A 23,394-nucleotide genomic window follows, 5' to 3' on the forward strand; every position below is an offset into this window, starting at 1 on the left:
GAGAGTACAGTGACATCCAGAAGTAATGTATCACACCTTGGAGCTCTGCAAGTTGGGACAATTCCCATATTCCCATTAGCACAATCTGAAGGAAACACCACAAATTTATAATCTTTTAAATTACCAGGCACTTACCATGGAGTAGGTTCTCAAAGGATGATCAGCATAAAATCTGAACAACTATACATTTCTCCTAAATAATATCCTGCTCATTCATTCTTACCTTATCTGAAGACTTCTCTGCATGAGGAAGATTGCATGACAGTGCACCAAGCTTATAAGAGCTAGAAGATTTGTATGCAGCATTTTTATGCCTTTGTGAGTCTTGAGATACTGGAAGTATAGAGTCCATCACTAAACAGTGTGAATCTTCAAAGGAAGTAAGAATTGCTTTTGCCATTTCACCTGTTTCATGCCGTTCTAGAGTACCTAGGAAATAGAATGCAAAAGATTGCCAACAGTCTGCAGGAATTCTTATATGAAACAACATTACTTTAAAAAAAAAGTTTATCATCTTACAAGTAGATACGTTTGTAGTAGTTACTATAATCTACACTGGAAATATACACTCTCTATAGGGTTATTTAAGCAATAGATCCTATACAGCATTTTAGTACATTAATAAAATATAGGTATTTTTTCTAAATAAATTAAAAAAAAAATCTGTCTGTTAATTTCTCACGTACAGAATGTATAAAACTTAGAAGTGTTCATAGTGTTGATGTGATGTTGATGGTCCAGGAAATATGACAAGGGAAATAATTTTTGTAAGTAGCAGTTTTTATTTACATAAGGCAATTTACACAAGCTTTTGTTCTATCTGGTACTTAAGCAGACACAACAGTGCTAAGCACTGTTTTTCTCCAAGAGACCTGAGGAAAAGTACTGTGATACACAAAAACTGCAAGGCTATCTCAGCCATGCAGTTGGTCCAATAAAAAATATCACTCACAAATATTGTAAGTTCTAGGAAAAAAAAATTTGTACAATATATGAAAATACTCTAATGTACCATGTGCTACATAAAACTGGAGAGAAAAATGTTACTTGCCTTAACTATGTTCAAAATATTTCATTCTTCTATTAATTTTACTGTGACATCACTGATGTGTTATTCTTTAAAAACAAAATGTATATACAGTATATACATTATGTATGTTGTAATCAATAAACATTTATGGAATATTTTAGTGCTGTCCTCTAGTGTTCCAGATTACAAATAACAGAAGAAGCTACAAAATTATACTCATTTTCCAGACTCCCAAGTAACATCTTTTCTCTATATGAATGTTTTCATCACAGTTAAACATATAAATAATGTTATAATCAGGATTAACAGAAATTTTAAAAAACAAGGCTTCTATACTATTATCTGCAAGGCTTTGAGGTATCTGGCTATCTGTCTGACCTGTTTTATCTGGAAGCAAAGACCACTAATTGCTACTTTCCTCATCTGATACGTTTTGTCTCTTTTCTTTTCCTTTTTCTTGTTTTTCCTCCATCTCATTTTCTCATGTTGCTTCTCAGATTAGCTCTCTAGAGCACTATCCAATAAAAATCAGAAGTGTATCGACTGCTGATAACCACTTGCTTCTTAATTATGACCTAAACATCAGGGACAAAGGACATATATATGCATTTTAAAAGTACTAACTACTTAACGTGAATTGTTTTTTGTTCCCAGGTCCGAATTTCTTGTACCTCGCAGTGATACCTGAATTTTCCCATTTGTTGCTACCAGAAAGAAAAAAAAAAAGTTTGTAACCCTGAAGTCCTACCAGTAACAGCTGCTAAAAAATATTGGACTGGGATTGAGGGATCTCATAAGGTGGTCTTCTGTTAAACTTTCATTTAATCTGAAATTATTTTTTTGAAACTCATTCCTCCCCTTTCACCACGCATAATATTCTTCTGTTTCTCAGCCTGGCTTTAAATTCTAAGTAGAAAAAGTCAGTGAGCCTAATTCTGCTGTCTTTCCAGGACTGCACAGTAGTATCAGTGAAAATCAGATCAGAATCAAGTCCAATATTCATTCATCATGGACCAAACATCCACTATAACAAAGATAGAAGGCATGCAGGAACTAGGATTAAAGAAACCCAAGATTCAGGCAACCTATGAACACCTTAAACTGTCAATTCACTTTAAAAAAGACTTTAAAAACATGGAGTTTCAAACTGAACCAAAAATTGCAAATCGAGACCAAGTGGAGCAACACAGCCATGTGGACTAGGGCCACAGTAAGTAATCTTCCTACATAGTTATAGTCTAAGTAAATGGACAGGTAGTCATGGAAGTTTTCTAATCTTCACCTGCCCTTGTGATGTCAGTCAATATTAAAGAGAACTGAAGGGCATCCAGACAAAAGCTTGCGAGGTATCTAACAGTCACAGAGTCAGAAGGGAAAAACAACAAAATCAAATAATATATTTTCTGGCATATTGTGGGGGAGGGCTCCCTGGCTGTTTATAAACATATTTGTCTTTGAACAAGGCCTAAATATAAAGTTGTGTGTAATAGATCTGCATGAAGAGTACCACATGAAAATATGAAGAGTACCGCATGCCAAAAAACAAGCATTATCAGTTAGAGTGCCCCCCTCAACCCAACAGACACTTGCCTGTTGGGTTGGGGGAGGGTGGGGAAAAAAAAGCAAAAACAAGCCTGCCTTCATCAGCCCTCCTGGCCAGAAAGAGGTGGAGGGAGCACTGGTCAGGACCACACTTCTCCCCAGCCCTGCCCTGCCCCCACTTCCCAGATCTAGGACCATCAGCAGGGAGCCAGTGAAGGGAACAGCAGCAACTATGGGGCTGCTATTCCTGGCCTGAGCTGGAGGGGGGCCAGAGGGTGGAACAGAGCCCCTCACCTCTCAGACCCCACCAGCTACCCTGGTTGGGGATTGGGAGAAACTGGGCTGGGCCCCCAAGACAAGGGGACTCTATTCCACCCCTCCTCCCCCTCCAGTTGAGGCCAGGCTTGCCCAGCAGCTGCTGCTGCCATCACTCTCAAGAGGCCCAGCCAGAGCTGTGGGGAATGGGATGGAATGGGGTCTCATCACTTTGGGGGCCTAGCTCACCTCCACCAATACCCCAGCCGGTGAGGGGCCACAAGGCAAGGGGCTTCCACCCTCTCGACCTCTCCAGCTCACGCCAAACACAGCAGCCTCACAGCTGCCATTGCTCCCTTCACTCCCTCCCTGCTGACAGCCCTGGAGGAGGGGCCCCACCACTTCGTGAAAAAATTAATGTTTGATGGAACAAGTTCCTGAAGGTGCTCTAAAGCAGAGTCCCTGTATCAGTTACCTGACTAGATGAGGGTTAATTTTTCATGCAATTGCCCATTTTAGAAGTGCTCTACAGCTATGCATGTGTGTTAGGTCATGGCTATAGGGCACTTGCAGGGGCCATATCACATCTCACTTCTGTCTGTGCCGTAAGTTACTGAACTAAAGAGACTGAGTAAGAATTGTGGAAATTTGACAGTAACTCTGATTAGATAGGATTATCTGTGGCAGTGCAGATATTGCATTACAAGAAAAGCTATGGTGTGAAGAAGACTTGTTCCTAGAAAAGACTATTCAACTCTACAGGGCAGCAGAAACGTTGAAAACCCAGACCGCAGAGCTGAATGCACCAAATGGAGCCATCCATGCAGCAGGCATGAAAGAAATGCCATCTCACAGAATGGAATTTTCTGGTGGTAAGAATCCACCTTACCAGGTAGAATTTCCTATTAGCATGGAGAATGCTGAGAGAGACAGCAAACAAGCAGACATGTAGCAAGCGTGGAAGACAATATGACCCCAAATGCACTGCATTTGGAAAGTTCTGTTTTAACTGTAACAAGAGGAACACGAAAACCTCAAGCATATACAGGTAAGAACATATCAGAAGAATTTTCTACAGATATGATAAAATCAAGCAAAAATCAATGAGGGGGACTGGGTTTTCTCAGTGATAGTGCACCATGACCAAAAGTGCAAGTTGGCTGGATCCCAGTACACAGACGCAAGTCCGTTAAGACTTGGAAGAAAGCTTCCTATCAAAAACAAACTGGAACTGGGTCTGATACTTCACTGGTCCAGGAGGAAAGTGACAACTCCTGACAGGCTTGTTAAAAGCACTGAAGAAAAGGGAGAATAGGAAAGTGAGTGGTAAAGACTCACTTCAGAGTGATGTGCTAGTAACCTCTCTTCATAAATGTGCATTGATGGATTTAGGGTTAATTGATTTTTGCTGTTATTGTTAACAGGGAAAGTGTTGTGATAAAATGTATAATTTAGAGACACTCCCTAATTTAGAAAAGTTGGTAATTAGGAATGGTCCCTCAGATAGGTACTAGATGATAAAGAGGAACAAGGGGTCTGCAGATGTTGCCTAAAGCTCTATAATTATAGCTTGTTGTTTAGTTCTTCTCATCCATTGCGTGCCTGTATTATTGAACCCAATGATCACTACAGAGGATGCTAGGTCTAAGTCAGGGGTGTTAAACATATTATCTGTGGGCCAGATACAGAACCATTTCATCTGGCCTACTGGTAGTCTGATGGACTACTACAAATTGTGGGGCATGGCCTCCCACAGAACTTGGGGTCCCTTGATCTTGATGAACATAGCCATCAGCTGCAACCCCCCTACTCTGCACTGCTGCCTGAATGCAGTCCACCACCACTGCATGTCTCCAGACTTGTGCTGTTGCCTGGATGCAGACTGCACCACCAAACTCATCCTGCTCTGCCCTGCAGCCCAGCCAAAGCCCTGTGTTGTTGCATGCCCCATGTCCCATAACACAACCAGCCCCTGGTTCCACTTGCTACCTACAGAGTGTAGTATTGCAGTAACTATAATTGCTTTGATTGCTTATATTGTTATTTTTCTTTTTATATAATGAAATACTTAACCATTAAGATAAACTAAATCTTTATATGATTTACTTTTTATAATATTTTGATCAGTCATTATTAGTGTTCTGGAATTAACCACCTATTTTAAATTTCCTATTGCTTTAGCATAAATATATTTGACCTATTGGTCTCATGATTTTAGATATATTTGACCTATTAGTCTCATGATTTTAGAATGTAAATTTAGTATAAGAAAAATACTTACGCAAGGTTTGTGGTATGTCTGGTGTATGTGGAAAGAGGTAACAAAAGAGTGAATGATGTATGTGTGTGACAACGTAAAGGAAGACACTCCTCTTGAAGCAGGTGAAAATAGCCTTCTGTGGTTTAACAGTTAAAGGCTGCAGCGACGTTGAGTCAGCAGTTAAGGATTACTAAATACTAGATCATGCTTCACCCTGACAGCTAAAGACTGCAAGCAACCACCCCCCCGAAGGTTGCAGACCACAAAGCCAGAAGATCATGTCCTACCAATCCCAGCCTGCCAACAGGACAAGGAGGATGACCTTCGCGTCTGACTCAGTGGAATCCATAGGCTTGTATGAACAGCTATCACTATAAAGAATGAACACAAAGACAAGGCTTTGGGTCTTTTCCACATCCAAGAAGGAGTTTTGGGCACATCCAACAAGATTTGACTCCATCTCTCATGGTCAGTCTGGCTGGCCACCAGACTGACCTGAGCAACTTTAGAACTTGGTAACACCTTAACCTTTGTAGGACCGTCTAACTATCTGTGTGTGTGCTTGTCTCTTTTGTATGAATGAATGAATGAGTTATATGAATCAATGAATGAATGAACGTACATCATATGTATGTTAATGAGTGAAGCAGACAACCTTACTGTTTTTTATTCTTTTCATGTTGCGTGTTTTATGTCTTACGTTCAACTAAATGCGGCATTGTGCCTTATCCCCTGATAAGATTCCTTCTTGTTTTTATTCACACTTTACGCCCTGTACACACAACAAGAGTTCCACACTGCTACACACTCCCAACTCCACAAAGATACCTGGTCAGAGTACCACACTTCTGCCATCTGGTTCCAGACCCACAATGCTGCCCAAGCATGACCCCACTGCAGTTGCTGTTTTATTTTTTAAGTGATGAGTTTTAATAATAAGTATAGCTTTTGTTGATTTTTTAATACACACACACACAGAACTGAGGGGTAAAGAAGATCAGAGGATATATGAAAGCACCTGGTAGTGAGCTGGAGAAGACAGGGTATAAAGGTGAAAAACAGTTGGCATGTCTACATGAGATGTTTACTGTCGAGTAAATTAATTAGCTCCACAGTAAACATTGCTCATCTACACATGCACTCCTATTAGGCTCGCATAAACTAATTAACTCCAGTACAAGTTAACAGAAGTACTATCCTTCTGCAGAGTTTTTCATTCTGCTGCAGCACATGTGTAGATACTGCCCCAGCTGGTTGGGGCATGAAAGTGCTTCAGTCAGGGGGCTGCCTGCAAGCCCTACACTGGATCACCTTCATGCCTCAGCCAGCCCCTTGAAACATGTTGAGCCCAGGGGCAGCAGCCCCAGGCTGGCAGGTTGACTCCCAGAGCTCCCTGCCAGCCCAGGCTGCTCCGACCCAATTCAACATGCTGAGGACCCACACACACATACAAAGGGTGAGCCCAGGAGCAATAATTCTGAAGTTATTGCTTAACATTAATTGCATGTGTAGACGTGCCCAGAATCTCTTATCCAAGGATAATAATGTATTTTGCAAAGGTTGATGATTTTATCCCTATTTTATAGGTGAAGAAATCAAAACACATAAAAGTTACATGACTTGCCTCCAGTAACAAAGCAGGCCAGTGGCAGAGAAAGGAAGAAAGACAAACACCATAACAGTTCTACTACTGATTAAGTCAAACATACAGCCTGTACAGAGCTCCATAATCTGGCCTAGGTGCTGTCCTGTTGGCCGACATGCTACGCCAGCTGACTTCATACCCCATGCCAGGTCCCAGTGTGCACTGCACAGTGTGCATGTGGGGCTGATCTCAGGCTATGCTGTCCACAGTGCTTGCTCAGGCCAGCATCCCAGACTGATCTAGATAAGTGTCATATGCACTGGATCAGGCATGTAGGTGGTGGTGGGGGAGGGGCTAATTTGGCCCATGGACATGGGTGACTGGTGCTTCCTGAGTTAGGGGAGGCACTTCCCCTGCCAACAGAGAGTCAGCGACCGGTGTGTGGGTTCCCCCACGGCTGATCCCGTTGAGCAGCACCTGGCAGCAGTGCACCTCTGGCACTTCCAGATCAGTGGGGTTGGTCACAGGAGGACCGCTGCTCCCCGTGCACTCCCCAGCTGGCACTCTCAGGGGGGCACCAGCTCTCTTCCCTGCCCCCCCTGCATGGGAATGCTGCTTTCAGGGGGGCACCGTGCTCTCAGGACATGCACGTGCACCCCCTACATGTCACCACTGCCCATGGATGAGCCCCGCAGCACCCATCTGGTATATAGAGCAAGATGAGTTTGACACTTCTGCATTGAATTAATACATTAAAAATAAAATAAAATATACAAACAAGAAAACCATTGGGTAACCTGACCACAAAGGCATTTTGGCCAACATTTGGAGTTTCCCTTACAAGAACAAGGAACATGCTTTCTCTTTCCAGTTCATCTTTTAGAAATATTTTTAGGAAACAAAACAAAAAGACTGTGTGCATGTAAAGCAGAGAAGAGAAATAAATATATCTTAAGTCCAATATAAATAGTTTTTAAATGCAGGTGATCATCAAGGAACATACAGGAGGGACATACAGGATGATGTACACAGGGAAATAAATAAGATTTTTTTCTGCAGACCTGAAAAAAAAGAAACCCTATCACACACACACAAAGCAGGAAAGGAAGTCCTTATCTATTTGAAGCTGTGACCATAGCAACCAAGTCTTGGTAACAGACAAAAGTGGAGTATTTCACACTCTTGGGCAGCTTTGGACCATCAGAAGTGACTGGCTGGGGACTGTTACTATATCTTATTTTTCTTCTGGATCAAGCACTACAAATTGGGTCTCCTGGTACATATCTGAGGGTTCTGTTCTTTCTGAATGATGCATTTTTACAGGGGTGAGGCCATGCGCATTATCATACCTCAGGATGAATTATTTGTGGGTATCATATGACCTGTCCTTTCATCAGGCTACACTGGTATTTGTTTGCTATTACATCTCAAGTACTAAAAGGCATTCTCAGTATTATATTCTCAGTATTTTGATACTTACCTGGCAGGGGAAACACCATGTATCTGGGTCTAAGAAAGCAGCTTTCCTTAAGCCTCTTGGGAATAACTGTTCTTCTGGTGTAGTTTAGTACCCGCCAAGGTGTTGAGGCTCAATGCCCATTTTATGGAAATGGGAGGCTCCTCCCTAGCTTGCTCCTGTGTCCATATGGCTGAGGGCAGGCAAAACTTGGGGGCATCCGAACCCCAAGCCCCCGGGCTTCAGCCTGCATGTAGGATGCCTACCAAAAGACTTGGAAAATATCTGAAGCCCCTGGTGGGGATGGAGGATCTTTGCCAGTTGTAGAGCCACTTATGATTCTGAACTAACTCATGGATTTGGACTTGATTTGGCCGATTTGGTTTGGAACATGAAAAATGTCTTTAATTTTTTTTTTTTTAATTATTTTGTGGTGATTTGGTAACTTAGTTGAACCTTAAATGTAATAACTGTGATGCAGGTGGAAGAAAATTGTTCTCAGAAGTCATTTTAATTAAAGCACCTGAGCACACAGTTTCTACCTTTCTCCAAATAATGCTATTTTTAAAGAAATTCTTGCTCCTTTCCTGAGGCTTCCATTTAATGGAGCAAGAATTTCTTAACTGTACAGTATAATTTAAAAGATATCCATCATATGCATATAAGTATTTTCTCTCAGTGGGTGGCCGTGTTCCTAAGTAGAGACTTGCTGGCAGGAAGAATTACACCATGGGTAAAATACAGTAGTATCATGTATGGTGGCACTAAACTATACATGGTAGAAAGAATTACTCTGTCCCAGACTACACGTCAGTTTGGATTTTCTATTGTGGGTGAGATTCCTTCAAAATAGTTGAGAGAGACAGGCCAGCAAAGCCCCACTTACAACACCTTGATTCTCTCCCTGCATTTACCCCAACCTCAGCTCTGGTAGATACCAGTTAGCTACAGACCCAATAGACTATCAGCAAAGATAGCTATAATACAGTAAAATCTGTTCATGCCTTCTCCTGTCTCCCAAAGCGTAAGTGGAAACACTAGTTTAATTGGTAGCATTGGCAGCCCTAGACCTCAGCAGAGCAGATAAGGACAGCTTCTGCTCCTGTTGCACCACACAGAGGACAAAAAAGGAGTGGAACAAGGAAAAATCTTCCTTCTAAATATTCTATCGGCCAGGGTAGGGATTGTCTCTGATCTATGACTGAGGGATATTAGCAGACCTCAGTCTCAACTGCAACCTTTAAACATCATTATAATATACTGACTGACTAGAGTCTCTCTCTAAGGAGGTTCCTTATCTATCTTCCTTCCAACATGCAGGTAAAGTCCAGTTATGGTCCACAATTACATCTGAAATTCACTTTGAAGGGCTGACGCTACATTTAGATATACTGTTATATTATTTTCATATTGTACTGTTTTATATTATAAATAATAATATATAATATACAGTGCAGAAAACTATTCTTCTTGGGAGCCAAAGCTTCCTTGAGTTAGATAAAATGTGAGAGTTTTCTTCCAACACCTGGGGTGTTGGGCTTTTACTACTATACTTTTAGTACTGTACCTCACTAAACAGTTATTGAACTATTTGGTCACTACCAAATTTATATAGCTAGATAACCATATAAACTATTCACTGCAAGTGAAGGGCTGACCCAAAGTTTGGAACCATAAAATATAATATACCTTGAAAGAAGCATAAAATTGGTCAATTTTAACAAAATAGTTGCTACGAGTTAGAACAGGTATAGTCTCATTTATGAGCTATCTTGAGTTGCTCATATTTTCAAGGTATGCTTGTCACTCTAATACAACTTCATTTTTTTATTCTAGAAATGTTTTCATGAAACAGTAAAAATATGCAGAAGAGCTTCAGTAAGTTGTCAGCTTTCAATTTGTCTGTATTTGTTCTTTTGCATTATATATCATTTTTGCGTTTGACTTTCTGTGCAGAACTGCTTTCTTAGAGAATGATGGTCCATCACAGAAGAATGAAATTGTTTTTAATCACATTTTCCCCTCTCAGAACGGTGGCATTCTGGAGCCAAAAAGTTATCTTGTATTTGTTCAATAATGCAAAGCTGTGTTAACTCCCATCCTGCAGATTTTCCCTTCTCTACAAAGAGGCACTGCTCTTAAGGCAGACACTATTACCAAGCATGACAAAAATCAAGACCTCAACCCATATGGTTTCTGACCTGACTATTAATGTTGAAAGTCAAACCACAACCTAAGAACAGAACAGCTAAATCACTAGAGCCTTTTTTTCAAATATGAAAAACTCCCAGAAGGGGAGATGAGTCTTTCAGCCCTCAATTAAGTCCACCTAGCGATTCAACAGGATATTTAATATTTGACTCACAGCCTTTTAAGATGTTAATTCTTTGGTTGGTATCCTACAAAACATGATAAATTTCCTGTGATGTGACTGCAGCAGCAATATCTTTAAGATACTGAGAATGAGATTTGTGATTGAATAAAGGCAAATAAAGTGTGTGAATGTGAGTGTGAGAATGCAGACATCATCCTTATACAAACAAGCAGATACACAGACAAACGTTAAGCGTGGCAGTCAATGTTATAGCAAAGCATGACCCTTAATATATATATTTAAAAAAATCAATAAAATAAGTAAATAGTTTTGTTACTATGCTGCACAATCCTTAAATGAAAGGCTCTATAGAAAGACATATATACATTAGTGTGTTTCTGTATGGAACACAATGTTAGCAAATAAAAGGCTGATTGCTTTTATTTTTGAATAACAGGGGTACCTGAACTAAATGACAGGGATGAAGAGATTCTACCTGTCAAATTATATAACTGTATTTAGCATATTTGCCATACATTCTTCTATCTGACAAGATACAGAAAGATCTTCTGTTAGAAGAATCTATTAGAAAACCTTATACAAAACTTAAGCATAATTTCCCCTAAAAATACAGAATATCCAAATTTGAAGCTTACATCTTTTATTAAAGATTTTTGTATAATAACCAGAGTTCATTACGCTCACTGGATAGCCATTTCAATCAAGTAACGTCTATCATGAAACTCAGCCACTTGGCACTTTTGAAGATTTATCATTTATCATCAGTTACAGATGAAGTTCATTGCCTTGCTCACATGAACTGCATAGAGATCGACCTGGTGCCCCCTTCCTAACAAAACCATTTCACAGTTACTGCATCTTACTCCAGCAAATATATAAATGACTTGGGTTTCTGGCCAGGGGCACGGGACCCTGGAGGTATCAAACTTAGCTAACTAGAAAAAAAAATCTTTAAAAATGAACTTTGCACATACTACAAGAAACACATATAGGTGATTTTTGTTTTTGAATTTGTTCTGTTGCAGCCTGTAAAAATAATATTTTTATACATATGCCTCATAAAAAAGCTACCCAATACATTAAGGAAGCAACAACTAAGCTTTGCATCAGCCCAGCTCTTTACGTTACACAAAATGCATTTAAAAAAGGCAGTGACCACTCTGACCTTGACCCTAGCTACACCATAGCCTCCAGCATATAAAAAGCAACTGCAGGATTTATCAGCTAGGCCATACTCACCCACTCAAATCTAATTCTGACCGATGACCTGAAGAGAAACAGAAAAAGAAGAAGATGGAGAGACAGGGAGAGAGAAAAGGAAAACGGGGGGAAAAACAGACAACAAGAGAGACTGTAAATCACTAGAATTTGCAAGGACAAAGGGTCAGTGATTGAATTATGACTGCCTTCTACTATTACCTAGGCATAGACAGACAATAAATTAGTAAATGAATTTACCTTGATACACTTCTTAGAGTCTCATTAACACATCTCAAATTATGTCCTCACTGGCACTGGATGATATCTTATGCTTGTTTTGAAGGATTTTAATAGTTAATTTCTCTCTAAAACTAGCTATATTGTCAGTCATATTAAATGGGAGGTGCCATATGAAAGTATCATAACTGCTTTTATTTATCAGAGGATTGTTCTATTCATTACAGTATTAGTTTTTCAAAATGTTTCAGAAACCCACTATAAGTTCTTTGGCTGAAAAAAATTGATTTTCAAATTTTCCCAAAATGTCCTTCATTTACTTCTAGATGTCTTCCTAAGCAATAAACTTAATTCAAAGAAATTATGTACATATTTTTATACTAAAGGCATACAATCCCCTCACTGTGATTTGTTTGGCCTCAAGAAAGCACCAGGCAAAATTCAGTCCTTCCTCCTCTCTGTTAATTTATCCAGAAATGGATTCCTGGATTTGTAATTGGCTCATACTCCCCATTGTGTAGAAAGGATATGTTGCTACCAAAGGCAGGAAGTGCATTCCCACAACTTGGCAGCACAGATCCTACTGTCTACCACTCATCCACCCAATACTAAATTTTAACTTACAGTAAAACTTCTGTGTTAAAGATCTTGAAGCATCTGGTAGCTCAACAATACGTTGCAGTAGTCAGGCCTATGGTAAACAACACCGATAATGACCTAAGTGTTGGGCAAACAGTAAATAGGAGGTGAGGGGGTCAGATTTTGTTGATTTTACTTCCTTTATTCCCCCTTTGATTTTGAGATTTGAATCACACAGACCTGAATTTCCATCCATCCAAAAGGGGTTCTAATAATGCAGATTTTGTTATTTCATTTTCATGAAAAGTTAAAATATCAACATTTTTCACAGAATGGAAATTTATAAAACATTTCAACTCAGAAATGTCAAAATGCTTTGTTTTAGTTTCCATTTAAAATAACATATGTTGACATTCCCAAATCCAGTTTATTAACACAACAGAATACAAAAATAAAAAAATTGAAAAGATATGTCAGTCAAGTATTATCATACTAATTACTCAAAAAACAAGACTAGCCCGATGTAAGAACCTTATTAAACACAGTATATAACTGACTCTAGACAGACTAGGATCGTAGGATTTAGTCTGAAAGATCTATAAAGAATTGGGCCCTTGTAAAGAGCCCTTCCAATCTCTGCTTGATCATAAAAGCTGTGTTGTGACCTGCTACAATTTGCCTAATGACTCTAGCCCAGTGGTGCTCAGTTTCAAGCCCACAGCCCAGATCCCACCCATGGAGCTATGTCAATCCCACCTGTGGGGATCCCCAGGGGTCCAGAAATTTGACAGTGGGGTAATAGTGGCAAAAGCTATTGCCACTCCCTTGCTGCCAAATTTCCAGACCTATGGTGAGGTTTGTAGGGTGGATAATGTGTCCCCCAGTGCTAGATCAGGATAGCATGTGGCCAGATTCAGGCACGTGGGATTGCATGAGGCCTGGCTCTGGATCTGGGGTGTGGTCTGGGTTGTGTGCTGGATTGCACCCACAGACAGACCCTGTGAAGGATCCGGTCTGCAGACTGACCCTGTAACACTCATTTGGCCTGCGGTGCAAGAAAGTTGGGTACCACTGTTCTTGCTGTGTGTTCATGTCTGGGCTAAACCTCTGAACTGTACCAGTATCCAAACTACATTTTCATCAGAAAGCTTTGATCACATGGTGACAAAGAGTTTTTAAATTCCTAGAACTGTGCTACCCAGGAATGGAATTTAAGGTGCCATGCATTGTTCTGATTATTTTGCAAAATAATTATGCTGGATGAAACAATACCATAGGAAGTGCATTTCCAGGAAATCAATACAATCCAGGAAAGGGCATTCTCTTATTCCACTAGAAAGGTTTCACTGCAAGCTCCATGTTTCTGATTATACAAGGCACTTCTGATTATAATCAGAAGGCATGACTCTGATTATACACTATGTCATTCGTGTCCAGATCAGCCAGTCCGCATGCCAGATCTGGAGCATGGGAAATGTCATCTGTGTCACAGAGCAGACCTGCCCTGCTCCTGAGGAGAAACTGCTAGGGAAGGGACCCTAGCAGTGAGTGAATAAGGAGCCCAGCTGGTGGTTGCCAGGGCAACTGGAGTCAGCAAATGACCCACACCTGCCAGCGGTCAGCTGGCTGTAAGGGACAGGGCCTGGCTCTTATAAAGCCCAGGAGCTGAGGCCAAGGAGTCCCCTGCCAGCAGCCAGAGAGGCAGGGGCTCCTAAGCCAGGATGCGAGAAGAAGCCTGACCGCAGGTACAGCTTAAGCTAAGTAAAGGGTGGTAGCTCTAAGATGTCTGAGCAACATGGTTTTAGCCAGCCGGCTTTAAGTTATGTTACAGCCTAGGGGCTTGTGTTTGGCTTTGTTGTTGTTACACCAGTGGTTTGGGTGAGGCTATAAGGGGATGGAGGAGGCCTCATAGGGAACCCACAGCAGTGTGGGGACCCCAGCGCCAGTGAGGGCGAGGCGTACGGGATGCACAGACCCCAGCCCCAGAGAGGGGGCGCTATTGAGAAGCCCCAGTGTGGGCATGGTGAGCCCCAGAGAGGGGGCGCTATTGAGAAGCCCCAGTGCGGGCGTGGCGAGCCCGAGGAAGGGCGTAGCAGTGCAGTGAACCCCGAGGAATGGTGTAGCAGTGCGGTGAGCCCCGGAGAAGGGGGGTAGCAGTGCGGTGGCCCCGAGACACGGGTGGCTTTACCGAGAAGGCCCAGTGTGGGCACGGAGAGCCCCAGGAGAGGGGCAGCATTCCTGAGAAGGCCCCAGAGAAGGGGGCAGCACTTAAGAAGACCCAAGGAGAGGGCAGCAGTACTGAGGAGCCCCAGAGAAGGGGGCAGTATTATCGAAAGGGGCAGCATTGTGGAGAAGGCCCTGGAGAGAAGGGCGGCATTACTGCAAAGGCCCCAGAGAGAGGGCGGCGCTGCAGAGGATCCCTGAGAGACGGCAGCGCTATGGAGAGGCCCCAGAGAGGGCGAGTGTATATTTGACAGACCAACGTCTATTCCAGCTGCAAGGCTTGGGGCGTGGTGTAAGGGGTGGTTGGAGCCACGCATAGTCCCTAAGGCTAAGGAGTCCCTGAAGCACCCATCATAGAGTGAGAACCCATAAGGGACCCAGGAAACCACGGGGTCTGAACCAACACCAAGAAGTGACCAAGAAGGCGTAAGGCAGCCTCCCAAACTTATCTAAACATCAGATGTGGCAGGCGAGAATTAGAGGGTGCCCACTTGGCACAGAGAAAGGGGCCTTAAGGAGATCACGGCCCTCCTGTAGGACCCCGCCCGTGACAATCTGGCTACTGGAGCTGGAATTTGGTGGCATCAGTGTTAACTGCTGTGGCTCCTGGAGCTACAGCATTTACACAGCTCCTTCCACCACTGAATTTCCAGTCCTGCAGGCTAGCTGATACAGCTCTGTGCTCCAAACCCAGTCTTTGGGGCTCCCTAAGGGATCTAAAAATTTGGTGGCAGGACAAATGAAGGTTGTTTTAATTGCTTTGGAGCCATGCCTGACAACATGACTGCTGCCTGGATCCAGCCCAGGGGATCTTGGTCACCCATGCACTAGGCTGTCCCAGTAAGGAAATATAATGTATTTTTCAGTAACGAGCTATAAACTTTATTTTAATCTTAATTTAACTTAATAGTTCCTCAATCCTTAGTTATGAGGATTTTAAGTGGCAAGACAAATAGGAAGATTCCCTAGTCCCACAGATGTATATACATCTGCAACCACATATGCTTCTAGTATATAAGCTGAGAAGAAAAACTTTTATTGGCACTGTCTGTTAAAATAGTGTAACCCAACCGCCCCAAATTATCTTTAATACTATGTTTGAAAATGTTCCAACCTGCTTGATTGCCAATATGATCAAAAGTTTCATCTACATTGGCAAAGTGCATGGAGAGTAATTTCATTTGCTCCATAGCGAAGATGTTTCTGAAATAGAAAAGCTTTTGTATTATGGTTTATACTATCAAAAGTAGCACTAACATTTTCAGGAAACTAATTTTAAAAAATTCAGTACTCATTTTTCTTTTGGTTTCTATATAAATAATGCTTCACATTTTATGATGAATGATTATATATATTTATCATAGGAAAGGAACTGGTACTTATGTTTCGTCTTAAGGTTTCCCAGTACTTCTCATTAAAAACCTCTGCTTTCAACTTATTTTTGTATTTTAACTGCTTGAAATGAAGTTTTCCATGGTACATGTTTACCTCCAGCTACGGATTTTTTGGAATATTTCAGCAAAAATGGCTAAGCTATGTGTAGAAAGAAATAAGATTAAAGGGAAAATATATATATATTTTTTAAACAACAACAAACAAATTAAGATAACTATTTCAATAATACAAAGTCTGCCTCCATGCTTTGGAGAAGGGAATTTAAACAAAACTGAAGCCAAGTCTTAGCATTTCTCTACCGTCAGCAAACATCTGCAAAACCCACTTGTAATGGCAGCATCTCATCCACCTTGGCTGGCTAGTCTACATGTAGAATGGCAGTCCACTGCTCCCGTCAATTACTCTGTTAGCTGGCACAGAAGAGATTTATGCTATCTATATAAAAGATTTTAATCCCAATGATGACACATAAGAGAGTTAGTACAATTCCACAATAGACATTTTATTCAGTTTGGGTCAGACAGTGGGGGTGAAGGATTAGCCAGGCAGTGACAAACTGAGCCTGACTTTATCTACTTATCTCTTCACACCTTGCCAGAACCCTTCAAAGGATCTGGTGGCACCCTAGGGTGTCGTGGCACTTTGATTGAGAATCACTGGTTTAGAACAAGACATTAATATAAGGAATGGAACTACATGCTGAAGATTTTGGATAAAACTAAACGAAATACTACATAGCTGTTTATTCAGAATGTATTGTCTATTCTGTGCCCTAAATCAATGAAAAGACCTGTCACAAGTAGTGTCATAATCCAAAGGTGAATTCAGTTTGTACAGAAAGGCCAACTCAATTCTGGCATTTCCCAGTACCTTTTCAGAAACTGGCTTTACAAAAATAAGGTTCACTTAATAATTTTTTCTGTGCAATAATATCCCAATATTAACAGTTTTCTGTGTTTTGCTCTTTTCTGGGATCTCTTTCAAAACTAGTCATTGTTATATGGAAAAATATGATTATTCCCCTTAATAATTATTGATTTTTTTTTTTAATTCCTTTAATTATTCCATGTGTAACTAGCACTACATTACTTTAACAAATGAATCAAAGATAAAGAGCCATAAACAAAGATAAGGACAATCAATTTGTATAGCAACCAATATAAAGTATTTGTCTCTCTATTAAGCATATTAAAATATTTAATAATAATATCACTTTATGTACTGCAAACATTTTCTGATGATGCACATTTGGTGGAGTCAACATAAAATGAACACTCCCATCAAATGAAGCATAGATTATGTAGCATGATCCCCATGATCATGGCAGGTCCTAAACAAACAAACACTAGGCTAGTATGTGCTTCCTAATGTAGCAAGCATACACTAGGCTTAACAATGACAAGTGAAAAATGGTACTACACACCTTTGAAGCTGGGAATTGGCTTGAAAAGTTTTAATGGTGTGGAGCCAGAATCTTACCGGACTTTCAGCAGATGGAGTATTTGTTGCATTACAGTGATGTCTACTGGATATAAAGCCTTGCATATTATTAATAGCAAGGAATGAAATAACTAGAATTTGATTGTTTTCAAAATTCTAGTCAGTCTTTTTAAAATTATAATAGTCTATTTTTTTTAAATCTTATAATGAGTATATTGGTGCTAGCAACATTGAATAATAAATTATTCATTCTTTAGGCATGATGAACTTCTTTAATGTTAAATTCATGCTATCCTGTATTAACTGGAACAGAACACTCAATTTATGTATGACAAAAATACAAAGAAATATCACTAAAGTCCACACCATACACACAGACAGAAGTTTGCCTCTGTAAACATGTTACCATATGCTTTTCATAGCAAGAAATAACTGTAAATTGCTTTCATTACTGCAGTTCTTATCAGACTGATATTTACCTATTTTTTTAAAAAAAGCAAAGATACCAACTGCTCAGGAAATAATAAAAACAATATAGATAACCAATCCAATTTCCTTGTTAAAGTGGATTTTAAGTGGCAAAAACATTTTAAATGCAGAATATATTTGTTTTGTACTATTAGAATGAAATTTGTTATCGATTTTCATATTTGTTTTAGAGCACAGGGAGATTTGGAACGTATCCTGTGCACATATCACACAGAAAAGAATATCCCAAGTATTTTTTGAAAATCTTTCAATCCACATTAAAATAAAGATAGGAATGGGTTGAAAAAAATACAAGCATATAAAAAGAACAAATTCAAAAAAGGTATCCCATTTGATAAAGCATCTGTAGTTTTACTAGACAGAATAATTTGGATGTATAAATTTTAAATGATCATAAACATTTATGATCAATTTGTCCACAATATGTGAAATTATAACCTTCAAACTTAATAGATCAGTATCAACTCAACAGTGCATAATTCCCCATGTTATTTTGCACAGGTTTTTTTCAAAATGCAGAAGCTGGCAATTCATTTATGTACCTTTTTAATAAAAATACTTAACATATTCTCTAAACAAAAGACTAAAATCTCCTATGTTCCTACTATTTATGGCTCAACAGGCAGCTAAAAGCATATAAAAAATACTAAAGTGTTTTTAATAAAGGCAACCCAGGCACACTTCCATCTATCCCATAAAACAGTCACTGGAACCTAGAAAGCAGAGGTTGCAATCCACAGTTATAGGGGAACACTAGTCAACCAACCTGAATACTGGGTTAAATGTTGAAACAAGATATTCATCAGTTTGACTAACTCTTCCATCAACAATTTAACGTATGAATTAGACAGAAATGATGGAGAATGACTGAACATTCCTGCCCATGGAATATCCTTCCAAAATGATAAAGCCTCTAAGCCACTAATTTAGTCTTCTGGTATGAATACAAACAGTAGATGATTAGATTTCCACATTTTTCTCTCTCTATTCTCACCAACACTTGCAGTTTAAATATGCGTAGTCACCCTTTATCCCCTTAAGACTGGGGATGGTTTTGCTGTAAGATAACGAGGAAGAAGTGGTGATATGGAGATTTATGCTATGCTGCGGGAGCTTTGCTAAGGGAAAAAGATGCTCTGGTGCTACAATGAGTGAAAGTGATCTACCAGCCACAGTACAGAATGAATATTCATACCACTATTTTGTGTAAAACAAAGAAATACTTTGATGGAATGAATTAAGAGCCAAAAATCAAAGTGGGAAAAATGATAGATATTTCAAAACTGGGAACAGAGCTACTGATGGTAAAAAGAACTCAAAACTTAACAAAAAAAAATTACAAAGGAAGTGTGTACTTTGAATGCTGACTGAAGAACCACCTGCTAAGATGCAGAATTAGGAATTCCAGTGTCATTCCCTTTACCAGTTAGCCAAAATCTTTTTAATGCTGTGCATTATTTTTTGGCCACCATTAAGAACAGCGCTACTAAAAAATACGTATCAGAAAAAAACGGGGTGGATTTAAATGATCAGCAGGGCTGTGGGAAGCTCCAGTCACCGATTTGATTCGACGAAGATTCGTTCCAAGTCAGTGGCCGAATCTCTGAATCCAAATAGAATCAAGAGACCCTTTAATCTCTCTGAATTGAATCAGAACCCTCCAAATAGATTCAGAGATATTCAGAAAGATTCAGAGATTTGGACAGAGACACAACTTTAAATTCTTTTTCTATATACCTCAAGATACCAGGCAGCTCATGAATGCTGACATGGTGGGGCAGATAGAGCGTCCCACAGGAACACAGGGGGGTCTTCAGCGCACTCAGCAGCTCTTCTGGTCCACCAGGAAGTGGGCAGGGGGGGGATCCCCACACCCTCCTGGCTCGGAAACTGGTGACTCCTGGGTCTGGGGGGGCTCCCAGGGTCCCCCTGTGGTCGATTGCTGAGCCAGAGGGATGCAGGGGGCCCCCCCTGCGCACTCGGCGGCAGACCTGGAAGTGGACTGGAAGTAATTTCGGTCTACTTCTGGGTTCACCACCGGGCACATGGGGGGCCTCCCCGTGCTCCTGTGGGGCACTCCATCCAACCCACCATCACAGCGTTCACGAGCCATGCCTGATACCTCGAGGTATATAGAAAAAACATTTAAAGCTGTGTTAATGGCCGAATCATTGATTCTCTGAATCAGCATCAAATCTTCAGATTCGAATTGGAACAGTGATCTGAATCAATGAATCAAATCACTGCTCCCGATTTGAGCTGAATCGGGACCTGAATGAAATACGGCCCATTTCGCGCACCCCTAATGAGCAGATATGCTGCTATAATTGAAAGAAGCTACCTTTTCAATTTCTTCTCACAAATGGAAAAGAACAATGATAAAAATGAACCACAATTGACCTCACTTGAATTAAGCCAGGAATGAGTTTGTCCCACTAAGTTTGTAAGAAAGAAGGAGATTCTTTACTGTGAACTCGTGGTTAATGTAAGCAAGCATATGCCATTTGCCACTTCAAAAACTGATATTTTAGGGGTCTCATTCTGATACCTAGGTTTTCCAAACTCCATCATCACCATATACCTAACTCAGTGATTCTTGAAAAGGGTACCAGGGCCAGATCCTTTGGCCAGGTACCTCAAGGTGTGAGAAGATAATCAGATAAGCTAAGTAGATAAATGCAAGCTCAGGCTCCTTCCTGCCTGAACAATCCCCCACCCCCACCCCCACTACCCAGCCCCTCTGCAAGGAGGTAAGCACTGCAATATATAAATCCGTTTTTGAAATTGGGTGCCACTCAATTCACAAAAGTGATGCAGGTATGCGTTGAGTCCAGAAAGGGTGAGAACCACTGAGCTATGTCCAAGGCACTACCTCTAACAATTTGAAATTTATTATCAAAAGATGGCTCCACTGTTCTATCTCTTCTATCAGACTGCATTTGGTTACCTGTATTCTCAAACATAAGGCCAAGGGGAAAACACACACATACATTCTCTCACTCACATAGATATTTATTTCACCTCACTTGTATCTACCTGATCAAGCTGCACCTTTAAATGATGGAATTAAAGATATTTAATTAGTAATGAATTTTTAAAATATGCATGAAAACTTTAATGAAAAGTTAAAGAATTCAAAAGTGGAATAAAAAAAATCCTTTAGAAATGCTTTTGCAAAATAGGTTTGCACTAACCTCTGCCCTAGAAAATGCTTGGGTGAGCCATAGTCATGAATAATGAAAGATTCTTTGTCCATATAGTGGGCCCTCCCCTTGGTTATTTTGATATTTTTGGAGTTGAATCAGTAAAACATGGCATGTCTACACAAGAAATTTGTTGCGCAATGTCTAATTAACTGCACAGTAAAATGTCTTAGCATCTACACGTGTACACCTCTCACGGCACAAGAAACTAATAAACTGTGCAGTAGAGTTTTTTTGTACACAGTAGTGCACATGTAGACACTGCCCCAGCTGGCTGAGACACAGGGTACTTCAGTGTGGGACTAGCCGGCAGGCAGCCCCTGTGCCCCAGCCAGCCATGGCAGCATCTACACGTGATGCTGCACACAAAAAAAAATGTGGATCAAAAGCTCTAGAATTTATTTGTGCATGTTAAATCACATGTGTAGACATGCCCACTGAGAGAAGAATCTGTTCAGTGGACTGGATCCCAATCTCACATGAAGTGGATTAAATTCAGCGTCTCCATGAAAGTCAATGGAATTACTGTAGTAAAATGGATTTACATCAGTAAATCACTACACAATTCTTAGCTTATAGCAGTATTCATGGAAATGCCCTGGCCCACATCCTGAAATTATAACAACTGGCAACTTTCCCAGTTTCCAATTAACTCTAATATAAAAATAATGTACAGTTGCTTTTTTTTATACTGCAAACAGTGCTATATGAGTTTGACATAAAAACTAGATCCACTGCATGAATTTCACTTAATCTAAAAGATAACATATTAGTCATGTAGCTGACTGAGCAGTAAAACGAAATACAAAAGAAATACGTTATTTCTTTTTTCTATAAAATAGCCTTCTACTTCAGCTGCTGTCAGTCTCCTTCAGTGAACCAGAGGCCCAGCATTTAACCTGCACTCCTGTTTAATACAATGGGGTGAAATGGCCTAAGCACACACACTACAGGTATTATATAACTAAGTCTGGTCATCTATTAACAAATACATTAGTTAAAACTCATAATTAGGGTCTTTGTTTCCACAGAGACCTCTTATTTTTTGTCTGCATTACTGTATTCATCTTTCACATAAATCTATAAGAGGACACAGATGATGCCTCTATCTGCCTGACTGGCACTGATGTATCTATGTATTTCTTGATCTAGGTCAGGCCAATTTCAAGGATCAGTGCCATGACCTCCCATGTTCTGCTGTAGCAGAGGTATAATTTACATTAACCAACTAAAGTATATCCTAGTAGATGTTTCCTAGGTACTCTCTACTATCTGGCAACTATTTCAATTAGAGATATAGAACATAAACCAGGGGGGAAAAAAAACAAAAGCTCTCAGACCTACCCATTAGTGGAACAAATAATTGCCTCTCCTGTTAAGTTGTAGTTATTCCTCAAGGCTGGAAGTTTTAGCAGTAATCCAACTTCTTTAAAGTATCAACAAAAAGACAGAAACAGTTGATTTAAAATCATCAATATTTAAAAAAAAAATCCTGCCTCCTGAATTCTATCTGAATCCGTAACACATGTCTATAATTATATCCTATTTACCTCCTATATAGCTCAAAAACAGATCAGAAAATATGTTCTTCCAGAGCACCACGACTAAGGGGATAAAACTCTGCTGTAAAGTTTCCAAGACTCTCTGGCCAAAGACAAGCATTCATTTGTACTGATAAGAATTTCAAAAAAATTCTGATTTACTTGTATAAAAATAGCCCATAAACTGGAGCATACATGTGTTCCAGCCACATGGCTTGAAAGCTACATAGGTGACCTCTCCAGCCAGGGGTCACTAAGGGGCTGCTCCCTGGACCACCTCTGCCCTTAGGGGAGCCATTAATGGACAGCCTGTCCTCTCCTCCTGTTTGGAAAGGGGAAAGGCTGTCAATAGGCAGCCCCCTGGGTTTTAAATCTCCTTGTGTCCAGCCCATCTGGGCTGCATACAGGGTGATTTAAAGGCAGAGGTGTAGGGAAACAAGGCTGAGGACAGCCTCCCTGACTCTGGCACTTAAATTGTTGCATATGCTTTAAGATCCCTGTCCATGCCACTTAGCTGGGCAGTGGGGGAAGCAATTAAAGCCTGGGGCTGGAAGTTTTCCACCACAAAAGAACACCTTCCCCCTTGTAATCAGATGACTGGCAGGGCTGTGTAGGAACAGGGAG

The 23,394-nt window shown here is 40.4% G+C and overlaps 1 protein-coding gene across 6 annotated transcripts in view; it reads right to left on the reverse strand.

The window, feature by feature from the left end:
* WDR72 (WD repeat domain 72) overlaps positions 1–23,394 on the reverse strand; it is a 284,931-nt gene that overhangs the window by 168,530 nt on the left and 93,007 nt on the right. For all 6 annotated transcript variants that reach the window (XM_059714686.1, XM_059714683.1, XM_059714684.1 and 3 more), the window contains one exon: positions 224–429. In XM_059714686.1, the coding sequence (XP_059570669.1) occupies positions 224–429 (206 nt within the window). The remainder of the gene's footprint in view (positions 1–223; positions 430–23,394) is intronic.

Source organism: Alligator mississippiensis, chromosome 11 (genome assembly GCF_030867095.1).
Source record: "Alligator mississippiensis isolate rAllMis1 chromosome 11, rAllMis1, whole genome shotgun sequence".
Lineage (NCBI taxonomy): Eukaryota > Metazoa > Chordata > Crocodylia > Alligatoridae > Alligator > Alligator mississippiensis.